We start from the raw sequence: 15,680 nt of genomic DNA, 5'->3' as shown, positions 1-15,680 counted from the left end.
AAAAAAGATTTCATTAGGGAAAGATTCAGAAATTACAGGACGGTTAGCTTCATAATATTCTTGATTTATTAATAAAAACATAATTAATAATATTAAGTGTATGGAAGAATAAGTCTTGTTGATGAAGATTCAGTATAGAAATTTAGCTCGTACATTGTGCTTACATGGTTTAAACTGTTGTGTGAACCCAGGCAACTGTAGTTCATTCAGTAAACAAAGCACTGCAAGACCCCATAGTTTTTTAATCACAGAATGTTGCTTAAGCTCCAGTTGACTGGGTCTCCATATTGTGGTGAACTATAAACCATGGTTTAAAAACCACAACAGCTATTTCACACAATGCAATTTTCTTTGAGGCTTAATGTGTCATGCAAACCCAGCTACGTGTTTTGCACTCATCAATAATCTATCACAATGACCAGCATTGTGGTCATCATAACATAATGCAATTATAAAGTACAATAACTGAAATCCATCTGAAAAAATATGGAAGCCACAACCCTAAAAGCCAACACTTTAGAACAGGATAGGTACCTGAAGGATGTCATTTTAGGATTAAATATTTATCACATAAATATTCTGAATAAGTAATCACTATGAGCCTATCCAATATAAAATGACTTGGAAATGGCTATTGTAAGTAGTTGGCAAGATAATAAACCCATGCAACTAGCATCATACTGACTTGGGTCTAATTAATAGTATGACTAATTAGATGAATCAACATTTTCTACATACCTCCCCCACTGCTGTTTCACTCACAACCTGCTAGCTCTATTACTGCAGTTATGAAAGTAAGAAAGTGAATTCAGTTACAGTTTGGTGTGATTACAAGTGAAGAAAGCTGAGGATAAAGATCAGAACTAAAACACAATTTGACTAACAGCTTCAATAGCTGGAATTACAATGGCACTTAAGAACTATGCTTAATATGAAAGCTGCCTATGAATATATTTAAAGCGCAGTCTTAAGCTACACACCCTAAACTTGGTATTAATTCTCAGTTTCCCAGGAAACATGCTTTATTGATCATCTACTAAGCTACACAACTAATAATATTTAACTGCAATAATAACATAGAAGCTAAAGAATAAGAAAGTTGAAAGAACTTGAAGCACATGAAATATAACTTAACTTTTACAAAAATCCAGTGTAACAACACTGGATCTTACATTTTGCAATAGAAAGCAAAGGATTATTTTACACGCATCTACATTTGAAATGCGAAATAGGATCTAGGATACCCACACCCTGATGCAAAAATAAATAAATAAAAAAACAGAAAAGGGCAGAACTAAGTTGAGGGGGAAGAAAGGGCTTTTTCTGCTATGAAACCAGCCAGACCTGGGTTAAAAACGTTGCCAGAAGCTGTCCCTCACGTGGTTAAGGGCACCGTTCCTTCCCAGACGAGCGAGGGGAAACTCCCGGTGGTGACGGGCATCCCCTTTAGGAATACAAGGGACTTTCTCCGGTTTTACGGCCCCCAGAGGGCTATTCGGTTCGTCTGCTCCGGGTCACCTGATCCTGAAAAAGCCACAAACCTGCGAGGTTGCGCGCGGAACGGGCCAAAAGAGTCAGCGAGAGGAAAGACCGAGGTGTGTGTCAGGCGGAGAGGGTAGCGTATTCTACGCATGCAGGCATTTGCCTCGTCCCGCTAGTGCCACCCCAGGGAAGGCTTGCGTCCGCACCAGAGATTAGGCTGCCAGGCGAGCAAGCGGAGATTAAGCTAGAAATAGCGGCAGCTCCTGGGCGTGGAAAGCTGCTCCGGAGCCTCTGCAGCCTTAGCGCATCTTCCTCTCTGCCACCCCTCCCCGCACCTGAGGGAGCCGCGAGTGCGCTCTAGGCGCGCCTTCCCGCGCGCTGGAGCAAAGCGGCCGGTGCAAACGGGGGGAGGGGTTTTCGGCGCAGCTGCGAGTCGGGCGGGGGCCAGAAAGGTTGAGGCGGGAGGAGCAGAGACGGGGGCCTTCTCGCGAACAGGAGCTAACCAGGGGAGAGGAAGAGGCGCGGCGCTCGCCAGGAGGACGGCAGCGTGTTGACAGGTCCGCCGCCGGCGCCGCCGCCGCGTTGGGCTCTTCGGCGCTCCCGGGAGGGAAGAAGGCCTCGCCGGCGTTTAGCAGCATTTGTGGGGGTAAGGGGTGCCGCTGTGCCCGAGTAACCGGACGCAGCTGCCTCTGGTCTCATCATTCCCTGCGCATTGGAAAGCGGGGGGGGGGGGGGCGCATTGCATTGCATTGCAGGGAACGAAAAGCTAGGAATTGGATAGGGAAGAGAGCCGAAGGAGTGGGGTTGGGGGGTGATACCGGGGTGGGGTTGGCTGGGCTACTGGAAACAAGCGGCCTGTGGTTGTCTTGTCTTCAAGGAGGAGCTGCCAGGGGACTGGGAAAGGGAAAAGGCACCGAGAGGGCATAATATGGCGCAATGATATGATAATCTCTCATCAGAGAGCGAAGTGGAAGCGCAGGGCGACGGCGAGAGAAAACCCCGTTGCTGCGGTAGAATCAGCTGCAAGAGGAAGATAGTGGCCAAATTGGAGACGAGCTATTAAATCCATTCTCGGAGCCCTCTTGAGGCTCTGGTGGGAAGGCCTGTGCTTTGGAGACGTGGGAGGCTTTCCTCATGCCCTCCCTCCAACATAAATAACGAAGAGGTGGGTGGCAGTTTGCAGTAACCGCCATCATATTGATCAAGGGATGCAGTTCACAGAAGGAAAAGGAATCTCTCCCCCCCCCCGTTTAATATTTTTTAATTTCCTGAGTCATATTTCCTCTTTGTTCCCCCATCTCTAAAACATCCAAGACCACATATTTCAGTACAAACAGTTACACAACAGAAAAGATGGGGGTTGGGGAAGGAGTGAACTGAGAGCTAGGCTTTAGGAATCTACTTTTAACGGGCAAATCATGTTGTGTTTTCTTTTTCTCCTTCCCTCAATTGTTTTCCCCTTCTTCATAGAAGTGGCAGCAGCCCTAGAATTAGTTGAAGATGTCAGGTCAGACGCTGACAGATCGCATCGCAGCTGCTCAGTACAGTGTTACAGGATCAGCTGTAGCTAGAGCCGTCTGCAAAGCAACCACACATGAAGTGATGGGCCCCAAGAAAAAACACCTGGATTGTAAGCATCTTTTTACACGCACAGTCGTGTGCAATTTTATTTTATTTTTTTTAAATACAGTTCAATACTCACAGGCACTCTAATTAGTCTGCCTTCTCGAGGAAGCCTGACGTGAGGCATTCTGGAAAATGAATTTGTGATTGCCTTAGTTCTGAAGTTATCTTGTTTTGACCGTTTTTCTTCATTTTGAACATCAGGAGGTTGGTTTGAATCTGTGAAACAATTACATATTCTTGCTTGCTTTGGACAACTGAATTCAATCCATAATTCGTGTTTGGCTTAACTACTGATGTAAAAATTTACTTTCAAACAAGGCTGATCTTGAGTATAGTAGAATTGAATAGTTCTTCATCACTGTAGCCTATCCAGAATGGTTCATTGGGTATTTTGGGGTGTTAAACTAGAAAAGGCAGAAGTCAGATGTATGCCTGCATTACTCAAGATTCAAAACTCAGTTCTTCAGCAGTTATCAAAGCAAACTGTTGCATGTATTACATGTTCATGGTGATATATCTTTTCAGCAATACAGGTAGTCCTCGTTTAGCAACCATTTTTAGTTACAACGGTGATGGAAAAGTACCTTTATGACCAATCCTCACATTTATGACCTTTGCACATCTGTAAAGCAAAGATGAAGTAAGATTGTAAGCACAGTCACGGTTTCACTTAGCAACTGCTTTGCTTAATGACCAAGTTGCCAGTTCCAATTGTGGTTGCTAAACGAGGACTACCTATACTGATACTTGTACTATTTTTTGTGGTGAGTTTTAATTCCTTCCGGTGTTTTAGTTTGGTCTTCTACCCTTTGGATATACCAGAGTGAGTTCACACATCATATTAAGCCTGGAGCATCAGCCTATAGCCCTCCAGGTACTATTGAGCTGTAATTGTTACCATCTGTGCCCATGGGTCATGCTGTCTGAGACTGATGGATTTTATATTCACTCTATCTGGTGGGTCACAGGTTCTTTTCTCCTGCATTAAACATCGATGGGCAGTCAATGCTATATATGATCTTGTGTTTGCAAGTAGTGAAGCTAAACAGTACTAGTAGGAATGAGAAGATACACAGACAGCCACATGCATAGATTTTGTAACATTTTTGTCAACATTCAATTTATGATCGGTCTTTCCATAATCTCCATGTGAAGAAGGCAGCAGTCAATATGTGGCAATGGCAGGTTTGTTGTGGTAATATTATAGAAACTATCCTTTTCTTACAATTCTCTGAAAAGAGCAGGATATTCCTCATGCAGAAAGTGTCGACAAACAATATTTACTGCCCCACATTCTGGGGTTCCTTTTAATTGAGAGTTTACATTCCTTGTTGCGCCAAACAAATAAGTGTTAAGAAATCAAGTCATGGTGAAATAAAGGAATAAAAGTGTTTTTCAGATCACATTGTCACTTCAAATAAGAAACAAAATGGCCACCCTCCACACAGCCCATAAATGCAAAAAAGAGTAGATTTTTATGTTGAATAAGAGTGACCCAGTTTGCAAGTTATGTGAAGATGCGATGGGATTTCTTTTTGGCTTAATGTGATGTGTGAACCCATTCTGGAAGAAAAAAAAATTCCATGGTTTGTTGAGTTATTCAAACCTGAAATTTGCTTACCCTTCTTTGAGACCCTTTTGGCCTTATAGGAAAGATACCTTTGAGTGTTGGGCCAGGGATACTCTCTAGTATGTGTGGGTTAAAGACAACAATTCAGTCTGATTTAATTTTAATTGAAGTTTAAATGGATTGAAAATTAAATAACTACTATAATTATTTCCTTTGTATTTAATACTTTCTTTGTTCACATTAAACATTACAATTACACAACTATATATTGTGTTGGGACTTTGGGGTTCACACTCAAGGCAGGAGGTTCTAAAGCCACAAGTGTGCAGTTTTTTCTCACCTTGTTGCAGCTTTTTTTTTAAGGTCACAGAACTATAGGTTAATGAACTCACAGCAACCCCTCAAGTTGTTGTTTCTTACCACTGTGTTTCCATAGCAAGGTAATTAATATGTTGTAACTTAATATATTAAGCTAATAATCTATATAATCCCAAGCAATCATGCATAGAGGCTCTGATTCTCCACACATTTTATTTAATAATCAAAATGGTGATTTCATAGAAGAATTGGGTTAATTCTGCAAGGCTCTGTGGTCAAGGCATTCTTGTTTCTACTTCATGTGCTTTAATCAAATATATACTAAAATACTGAAATTTTTAGTAATAATGCACTAGTGTCATTGCTAAGCATGTGATTTTTGTGGAACTGAGCAAAATACTGCAATAGAAATGAGACTGAAGTTGTGAGTGAAAAACAAAATTGCAGTTTTAAATTATCAGGAAATGTTCAGCTTTTAAGTAAAACATTGTGTGATATAACAGTAATAAAAGAGGGAATAAAATGGTTTGCCATGTATGTATTGTCGAAGGCTTTCACGGCCGGAATACGATGGCTGGTGTGGGTCTTCCGGGCTGTGTGGCAGTGTTCTGGAAGTTTTGTTTCCTAACGTTTCACCAGCATCTGTGACCAGCATCTTCAGAGAGCAGGAGCACAGACAGGAGCGGTTCTCTCTGTGCCCTAAAGATGCCAGTCACAGATGCTGGCGAAACATTAGGAAACAAAACTTCCAGAACACGGCCACACAGCCTGGAAGACGCACACCAGCCATCGTTTGCCATGTATCTTTCCTTGGATACAGAACTCTGTTCTATAAGGAAATGGCATTGTTCTACCCAGAATAAGTAGGCCCAGTTAGGAGATGAGCTGGTCACAGTCCCAAACCATTGGTCACAGCATGTTGGTGAGCAGTAGGACAGAGGTCAATAAAGGCTAATGAAGAAGGGTGGAACCCTCAGAGCAGTAAATGTCTTGTATGTTCATCAGGGATGTATAGTTTTCCTTATTTTGAAAAGCAAAGTGGAGAGAGTGATGGAAAAGCTTATTTGCATTATATTTACCAGTAGTGAAGTATAGGATGGAGTAGGAAAAAGTTTAGGCTGCCATGAATTCCTTTTTCTTTCTGAAGTTAAAGGAGAGATAGTTTTAGGGGTAACAGTGATGTCTTCTACTTGTAGATGAGCAGCCAGAATCACTTGGTGCTGTGCTATTAGTAAGAGATTTTACATTTTAGCATCTTAATATCACGTTTCTTTCTGATCTTTGTCTGAAAAATGACTGAATGTGATACACCCAAAAAGCATGGAGCAAAAGAGTTAAACGACAGAGATGTGTGCTGTGTACATATAGCAATGGAAAAAACTGAGATTGTATGTCTTTAAAAAAATAACTAAACAGAAGCAAGACCTATATGTATGGTAGTTTGTGGCACTGTACTTCCATTTATGTGTGTCCTGGTTTCTGGGTTTCAAGTGTCTCAGAACATAATACTAAAAAATTAAAATTGTCATATAGTAATAAGCTACTGGTACTTGGGAAAGCATACATACAATAAAATAGATGAACATGTGGTAGAAGCTTCTGGGACTTGTGCAGAAATTCTCCAGAGTGCACAACTTCCCTTTTGTGAAGTTAAGACACGAGGACAAGATAATTAAGCCATTGAGGCTTGTGTTTTATGAATGGCTTGTTTGGTGTCATGGAACAGATAACAATGTTAACCTAGCTACAACCCAAAGCTTGGCTCTTGTGTGAAAAGGAAACAAACCAAAATGTGTGCCATTATTGTATTTGTAGATGAGTTAATACAGTACATAGAATGACTACATTATTACAAAAAAACTGTGTTTCTTTTATTTATTTACAAGTGATCTTAATTTTGTTGCCCTCTGTTTTTGAGTGGTTAGTAGTAGAATGATTACTAGCACTCAAAATACTAACATCTGGAATTGGTCACTAAACCAGTAGGTGCAAACTAGAGTGATTATTACACATTTTGAGATAATTATCTGTTATTTCTTTATATTCTGGCAAGGAGTAGAGCCATTTTGATCATTTGAGATATCAATAGCTAATGTTATGGGAGATGTAAAATTGGTTTGATTCAGCATTGAATGAAATTTCAGAAAATGAGTTGCTGATGAAGAGTTTCTAACATAACAGAAATACATACAGCATAGCAACCCATTTCTTAGTGTGGATACAGGTAACACCTGGGACAATACGTACACGCAATGGGATTTTTCTAAACTATTTGAGCAAATACCATAAATACTACCCAAACTTTTGTTCAAGAGTGAATACCCTTTTTTGGAGCTACGATCACAAGTAGCCTTTGAATGGCCTACAAAGATCAAGCTCATTTCATGTAGCTTAAATTAAATATAGTTAATATGATTACTCTCCAGTCCTACGTTGAATAATTTCCCCTTTATGTCATATTAAAAATATTAACCTGATAACAAATTTTAGACATCATTCCAAGGATTTCAGGTCTGCATGTGGCCTTGAAGCCTCAGATTGTGAACCTCTGCATCTGCTTCATTGAAATTAATCAACTCTAAAGGTTTTAAGCACACTATTAGTGTCTTGTGGGATTTTCCTATTGGCATGACTAGTATTTCAATATGGCATTTACTCAGGTAGTTGAGTAAGCATCTTTTTCCTTGACAGATTAAGTTTAGTTCTTGGCTATAAAGCAAGCAGGAATATAGCTGCTGAATTTGACTGAACGTGGGTTAGAGCAGGGAGTTTCAAACTTTGTCAGGCTGTGGAATCTTTTAGTTTAAAAGTATTTTCCTGAAATCCCTGATCAAGCAGCAAAGCAATGAGTTGTCATGAACACAAATGTTCCCCCACCTCACCCCGGAGTGGAGCTCCTGAATATCAGCTGACAAGCCCTACCCTTCCTGTTGTATCTTAGAAAAATTGGAGCCTGCATTTTTTTTTTTTTTTTGGCCCTTAATATCTCATAGAACCCCATCAATTTCTCATGAAACCCTAGGGTTCCATAGAATACACTTTAAAAAACTCTGGGTTAGAGCTCTTTGTGAGGCTTATTCTATTATGATGAGAGTGATTCAGTTCCACAGCATTTTGCAATGTCATCTGGTGAAGCTATTTTGTATACTGAAATATTTATGATGATTTGCTCCTCAAAAGGAATTGGCCATATTCTCAATGGTTAGCTGTAATAATTTGCAAGATCCTTCAAGTTAAAATTGTTCCTATCTAGCAAAACTCTGACACCATTGTTGATGTAATTCCATTAGAATGGAGTTATTCATTGTAAGGTCTGCTCTGCTTGAGTTCAGTTGAGATTTAAGGTTTTAGGAAATATTCTTGGATAAATTTGCCTTATCACTTGCATGTTTGATGCCCTGCTTTAGCTTGTTACAATTTAGTAAGGGGGAAATGGCTGATTGGAACCAAGAGAGTTTATTCATTATTTTGAATAAATAAAATATTGCCGTAATGAAAAGAGACAGTAGTTGGAACATCCTTGAAGAAATCTCCTTTGGACCCACAACCTCAGAGCAGTTACTAACATCCTTTTCTTAAGGAAGGACTGTCAGATGACTGGTTAGTAACAAACTCCAAATGCTCTTGGAAAAAAAATGATTTTTTTAAAGAAAAAAATCAGTCTGTTTTTTTTGGGACAGACAGACTTGATGACTGTGCTGAAAGAGAAGGGAAGTACAACCATTTGGCTCCACTTGGGCCTCTCATAAATTTTCAGTAACTTTGAGCATGGTACATGTCTGGATCAACTGTCTGGATTGAGAATAGAGAGTCTTATTTAGTAATGCAATTTCTACTTGAATGTCCATTACCAGAAAGTTTACTGCTTATATTCCCTGGCAATTTATACTGAGTCCTGATAAGCCCTGTGGTTCACTTTCTCCAGCAGTTTTATGTAAACATTATTTGGAAATACAAGTTAAAATGTTATACGAGGATGGCCACCCAATTTCATTTCTCCTTCTCATCTAACCCAGGTGAGGTGGTGGATATCGATATCTGAGCAGAATAATGGACTGGATGCGAATTGATAAATTGAAGGTTAGTCCAGAGAAGGAATTACAAGTGGTGGGTGGTTCATTCTCTAGTTGAGTGGTATTTAGCCTGTTCTGGAGGGAATTTCATTCTATTTTATGGAAGTGCTCTTGGATCCATCATTACAGTGGGAAGAGTAGATAGATTCTGCTGCTTTGAGCACCTTTTTTTAGCACAGAGTAGCACTAAATATGCCAGCCTGTTTGGATGGTGACAGCCTGGCAATATGTATCCATGCTTCTCTTTGGACTATTAAAATATGTGCTCTGTATGACGTGTATGAAATGGTTTGCAAACTCTAGTTAGTCCAAAATAACTGCTACAGTTATGTGATTCTAGTACTTTGTTAGCTGTTCGGTTCCAAGCCCTTTTCTGCACCCAACTCAAAGTATTAATAAATTTAAAATCTGAAATAGTTTGGGGCCAGAATCTAATGGAAGATCTTTTCCTATGTATTTCTGACCAGATCCTTAGGCTACCTATAAAGATTCTTCTGCAAGAATCCTCATTAAATTATATTAGATATTCAGGTACAACAGGAAGCATCTCATCATTGTGGTGAAAACACAAACCCTGAAAACGCCACCCTGGAAGCGCTTCCCAAAATTTTAGTTTGTGCCCATGCTATCTCTTTTGCTCAAAGGAAAGACTCTCGGGCATTTTTTCAAACATGTTGGAAAGACTCTTTTATATTTTTTGCATTGTATCCTTATGATGATGATTGATGTTACTTTTATTGTTTTTATACTTTTAGCCTAATGCGTATCTCTCAAATCTTTTGTTAACTGAGCTGACTAATAATTACATCCAAATAAACATTTAATTATTTTGTCATTTGGTTCAGTGAGGCTTACTTCCTGGTAAGCGTGCTTAGGATAGCAGTCAATTTCCACTGATTTGATTTTATTAGACAATGTTGTATACTCTGTTGTAAATAAAAAAAAGTTAATGTGAATTGGCAGATTTGTATTTTGCAACCCTTTGCAGCAACACATTATCCAACAAGGTTGCATTTGCAAAGCATGGTCATTTAAGTATTCCCTAAGAGCAGGCCTGCACCACTTGTCAAGGGGAAAGGACCATATTAATAAACCAAAATGCTAGAGTGCTGATCAGCTGTTCTGTGATAATGAAGCAGTGGAAGTGCTAGAGGTGGCAGCAAGGTTAGGAGGTGCTTGGCAGCATGCCTTTTGGGTGGAGACTGTAAATTTACTACTTTTTAAAAATGGGCAGGCCGCACAAGGCTGCTTGGTGGGCTGCAGGCTGTGTAGGCTTGCCTAAGAGGTTTAATTTGACATGCCTCAAAACGTTAATGATGAAATTGCAAACCAACTCTTACCCCTATAAAATTTGTCTCCAACTTACTTTCGAGGCTGAGCTTCTCTCAGAGACACAGAATCCTATGTCTTTGCCCATAGCTTATGTTGTCTTAAATGCTAATCATAGGGAAGTTTGTAATTCCATGGTAAAAATCCAAGCCACCTTTGAAGTAGCTGGCCTGTCATAACTTCATGTGTCTCATTTGTAAAAAATATAAATGCGTGTCTTCACTGGCTGGTCCCAGTGATTCTGTCTGGAGGCAGAAAAGTAGAATTTACTTCTTGTTAACTCTTATTAGATGGATCTCCAGGTACAATGATACACAGAACCATGGCTAAGGTAAGCTAACCACAAGCCCGTGGTGTTCTGATGCCTGGTCCATCTTTAGATGACACACTAGGGTTAACCACAGGATAGATTAATATTGTCAGGTGAGCCAGATAATTGAGCCCTAGGTGGAACTATACAGTTATGTCTATTGCTTAGTTACCAATAATACTTCTTGGATCGGTTCAGGTGTATATAATTGTGTTCAGTAAGCAGTGGGTTGTACTGTATAGCTGTGTGCCTTGGAGCTCTGTCCTTGTACTGCCATTTTTCTCCTTTCCATGATGCCCCAATTTACTGTAGTTTATTGCCCTAGTTTACACATAATACTTTCTTATCATGTGGTTTATTTGGTTTTTGGCTTCATGAGATGCACAGATCTGCACATTTATTGTTTTGAGTTCAGCAAGTATCATGCACCTATGGGACACGTTTGCACATACCACTGTAGCTTAATATTAATCATGGATAAGTGGTTGAATGTCTGTGTCACAGATGATGTAGCAAATTTCTATTAGTCATCTTCTGTCAGTTCTTTTCCTCCCCATCTGGTATCTCAGCTACTTTTGTAGTGAATGGTTGGCTGGGATTTTATTTTAGAAACAAAAACATCAGTGGAAGGTGGACCTATTGAGATTGGAGGTGCTACACAATAAGGAAAAGGACATTCTTTGGTTTTAAAGAGTTCCCCATATAGACTTAAACTGGAGCAGCAGAGATATAGCTGCAGGAGTAGTTCTGCTTTTGGGTTACTTCTGTATCCTGCTGCAGTTTGGCGGGGAGACTTAATTATTCTGCAACCACAAACAGAGCCAGTTTGGTTTAGTGGTTAAGGCATCAGGCTAGAAACCAGGAGACTGTGAGTTCTAATTCCACCGTAAGCACAAAGTCAACTGGGAGACTTTGGGCCAGTCGCTCTCCCAGCCTTATGAAGAAGGCAGTGGCAAGCCACTTCCCAAATCTTACCAAGAAAATTGCAGGGAATAGTCCAGGCAGTTGCTAGGAGTCAACACTGGCTCAACAGCACCAAAAAACAAACACCCTAAACCAGTTCTTAGACTGCATTCAAATGACGCTGAAAGCCATTGCTAAATAGGTAAGTCACAAATAAGCCTTGGTTACAAGTTGTGCTTTAAGTTTTTAGACTAACTGGATCATAGCCAATGCACCTGTGTTTGGACAAGTTGCTAAATGTAACTACAATGTGGCTTAATGAATTATCAGACATTCCATATGGTTGCCTTTAAAGCATGGTTAAAAAACTTGGTGTAGCATGTGAACCCAGACAGATTGGAAATAATGGATATGAAAATTAGGATGAGATAAGATATTGAATCCATGCAGGCCATTGTTTAATATCCTGGCTTTTTTTCATCCTAAGCATAGTTTATTGGCTTAGATGTAACAAGCTTTTGTTAATTGTAGAAAACAGTGATATAAGGCAATCTGTTTCTATATATCATGGCTTATTTTTATTAAGCAAATTTCTGTAGCCGCCAATCTTACCAAAAGTGACTCTGGGCGGCATACAACAATCAGATAAAAACAAATATAAAAACCACATCAAAATATAAAAACCACATTAATAAATATCATAAAAACCAAGATATAAACCATAGGGGAGGAAGAATAAAAATGGCCCCCTCAGCAAATATCAAACCCAACATGTCCTTTACAATATGATACTGCAAGCTATAAAGAAGTGTTCACTTTTTCAGATAAAGTGACTAACCCATTTAGATACAGGGACACAAATCAACCACATAATTCACCAATGTTCTATCCTGCAAGCATCATTTATAAAGCTGAAATAGATATAGCTATTGAATGAAATTAAAAAGAAAGAAAAGAGACTGCAATTGAAGATATAGTTTACTATTTAGCAGGGTTTAACTACTCTGGTTACAGGTAATCACCTGTAACAGGAATTGTCCAAATAGAGAATAGCTAATATTTTTATGATCAAGCAGTACACCTGGAAAATTGATAGGGTCCCTCAAAAGCAAAGGGTCATAGGCATTATGTAGCATAGTAGATAGATGTGTTGTGATGGCTTACTAGTCCTTTTGGACATTTAGCTTATCACTAGTATTGTTTCTCCAGATATCTCTGATTTAAGCTCAAAGCAATCCATAGGCAATACATTTGCAGAAGTACAGGCTTACCTGTATGAAATATTGATGCCAGAAGCTGCTCTCTGATTACCCCCCTCTTAAAGTAAAAAATAAAGAGGAAAGATCAGTGGTTCAGAAAGAAACTCTGATAACCAAATTACCTTAGAAGAAGCTGTGGGTGAGTTTAGTGAACATAACGCACTATCCCATTTTGCATGCATATAAAACTACATGGCTTCTGACATGGAACTGGAAGACCTCATGCAAAATGTTTTGTAGGATCTTGGATTGGAATTTAGTGACAGGAATTGATACTGGTTTATGCTGATGTTTTGATTTTTTTTTCCTATTTAACTTTATTTGTTGGATTTATTATACACTGTATGATCTCACTCTGGACAGGCTTATATTATTATGGTTGGTTGCACAGTCAGCCAGATGTTTAGGCTGGATTTGGCATTTTTGTCCACATATCAAGTCCTTCCCAAGGGCTTTGGATAGGCAGATGTTGTTTGATGGTGGTAAAGGTACAGTGGGGCACAATGTGATTTTCTGGATTTTTTCCCCCATTTTGTCTCTCATAGTTGAAGTATACCTATGATGAAAATTACAGGCCTTCTCTCATCTTTTTAAGTGGGAGAACTTGCACAATTGGTGGCTGACTAAATACTTTTTTGCCCCACTGTATCATCGCAGGATGTAAGCTGTTAGTATTATTATTATTTTTTATCCCTCCTTTATATATAGCTCGAAGTGGCGAACCAATACTTTACAAAATAAAGGAACTCTAAATTCAGCTCTTGTAGCTCTCCAGATATTGCTGAATTATAATTCAGGTATATATATCATGAAGGAGAGTCTAGGAGCTGTAGTTCCCCAGCCTTGTTTTCCAGCCAATTTGACCTTAGTGAATAATAATGCTTAAATGTGGGCTAATATTTTAAAATTAATAGGGCAAGATTATTATGATAAGCATGCAGAAAAGAAAACAGAAGAAAATACAAACTTCCATAAAACAAGACAATAAAAATAATGGTAGTACAACAGTTTAAAACAGAGCTTAGTGAAAAGATAAACTGGTCTTGGGACAATAGTTATACTGCAAATGCCAATATGAACAATTGTGCTTTTGACTGATTTCTAAAACAAGACACAGTTGGAGCTAACCATGTTCCCTACTCAGGAAAGAGTTCTAGATTTGGGATATCACCAATGAGGAGGAGTTACTTTTAGTCACAACACTGAGCCACACCTGCCAGTTGTGGCCACGGGTTGGGGCCTCCAGTGATTTTAGCTCATTGGTTGGTTGATCCTGGGAGAGGCAGTCTTTTATGTTTTTGGATCCTAAGCTGGTTAGGCCTTCATTTAGGCTTGATAGCTCACAGGTAGCCAGTACATCAGTTCAAGACCCAGTATTACGTATCCTTTTTAGCCCTCTTCTAAGTAACAAGCTGGACCAGCTGCAGGTTATGGACTGTCTTCAAGTCAGTGTTCATAAGGCTTGTTTCAGTAGTACAGAGTTTATTATAGCATCAGTTACTGAAGCTAAGCTATCCCCATCCAGATAGGGTTGGAAATGGCGCACCAACCATAGGCACTTCCTCCCATTGAAGCCTGCTGTGCCTCTGCTGACAGTTTGAAATCAAGGAGAACCCCCTCAAGCTAGTTATTTGTGTGTGCATTTGCTAAAAATGCTTGAATTTTTTTCATGAACAATAGGGAAGCATTCCTGTGAGGAGCTAGATGCAGCTGTAGCTCCCTGATTAGTGAAGTACACAAAAGAAAACCATATGCATGACACTACAAGAGTAGTGCATGAGTCATTTAAAATAGTTCTTAGTCGGTGTCCAGAGACACCTTTTTCCTTGCTTGGTATTGGAGGTCATTTTTGCTTGTCAACCCATGATGAGGTAAATGGCTCTTGGCTGTTTCTCTTATATAATGTCATGTACCTACTGTATATTCACTTTTAATGTGTGACTGCAGAGCTGAGCAGAGAAATATGGGGAAGATCGTGTTTAGGACTACTCTATATGTTTTCAGAGTAGGCGAAATCATAACAGTTACTAATGCAAATTTTTAAATAACTTTCGTAGAACTATAGCATTTCTGTCAATAGCAGACCAGTGCAAAAACCTTTGGTGCAGTTCAGATTTGAATAAAATACCTGCATACTGTGAAGGATGCATCCTGTGTTCTGTGGCAGTGTTTCTCAGACTTTGAAAACCAGTAAATAAATGTTCAGAAAATATGGGGACCACCTGGATAAACAAGCACACCGCTATATGTTTTCATCTTTAAAAGAATGAGAGTTCACATTTTTAGGAGAATAAGTTAATGATTATTGTTGCAATTGTGTATGCCTTCCCATCCTTTCCATTTTAAAGGCCTTTTAAAACAAAGGTTTGTAACAAAAATTGATCCAAAATTAAATATTTATTTACCACTCTAATTCTTTTCTGTATCCCATTACATAATAATGCTTAGCATAAACTTGCTAGCCAAGAATATTCTTCAGTATAAATTTCTGAATAATATGGTTCTCAGGAAGAGTAATTCTCCAGCCCAATGATATCCAATTTTATATTAATCATTGTACTTTCTATTCATACTTTTCTTTTGGGGTTGCTTGTGTCAGATCACAGTTCAGCAAAGCACCATAGGTGGACTTGACAGTTGGTAACTGCATTTGAGACCTGTTCCCTATGGTCAATTTTCTGAACTTGAATACTCATGTTACTACTTGTATTAGCATTTCAATGCCTCAGTAAACTAGTTTTCAACCATCGTTCCATTTTCATGAGCGTGCTGACTGGTAGTGAATGTGGGGTAGCTGTGTTAGATCACCT

At 39.2% G+C, this 15,680-nt stretch overlaps 1 protein-coding gene across 1 annotated transcript in view; it reads left to right on the top strand.

The window, feature by feature from the left end:
- Positions 1-1,333: 1,333 nt before the first annotated feature.
- The window catches only part of SNAP91 (synaptosome associated protein 91), a 95,536-nt gene continuing 81,189 nt past the window's right edge, over positions 1,334-15,680 (top strand). The window contains exons 1-3 of the mRNA XM_088138131.1: positions 1,334-2,128; positions 2,442-2,647; positions 2,953-3,112. Coding sequence (XP_087994257.1) covers positions 2,983-3,112 — 130 coding nt within the window. The 5' untranslated portion in view covers positions 1,334-2,128; positions 2,442-2,647; positions 2,953-2,982. The remainder of the gene's footprint in view (positions 2,129-2,441; positions 2,648-2,952; positions 3,113-15,680) is intronic.

This window comes from Python bivittatus, unplaced genomic scaffold (assembly GCF_059951505.1).
Source record: "Python bivittatus isolate LINGU-HERP-01145 unplaced genomic scaffold, Pbiv_v1 ctg000020_np1212, whole genome shotgun sequence".
In the NCBI taxonomy this organism is placed as follows: Eukaryota; Metazoa; Chordata; class Lepidosauria; order Squamata; family Pythonidae; genus Python; species Python bivittatus.
The sequence above is the reverse complement of the archived record's forward strand: the minus strand, read 5'-3'. Positions and strand labels throughout refer to the sequence as shown.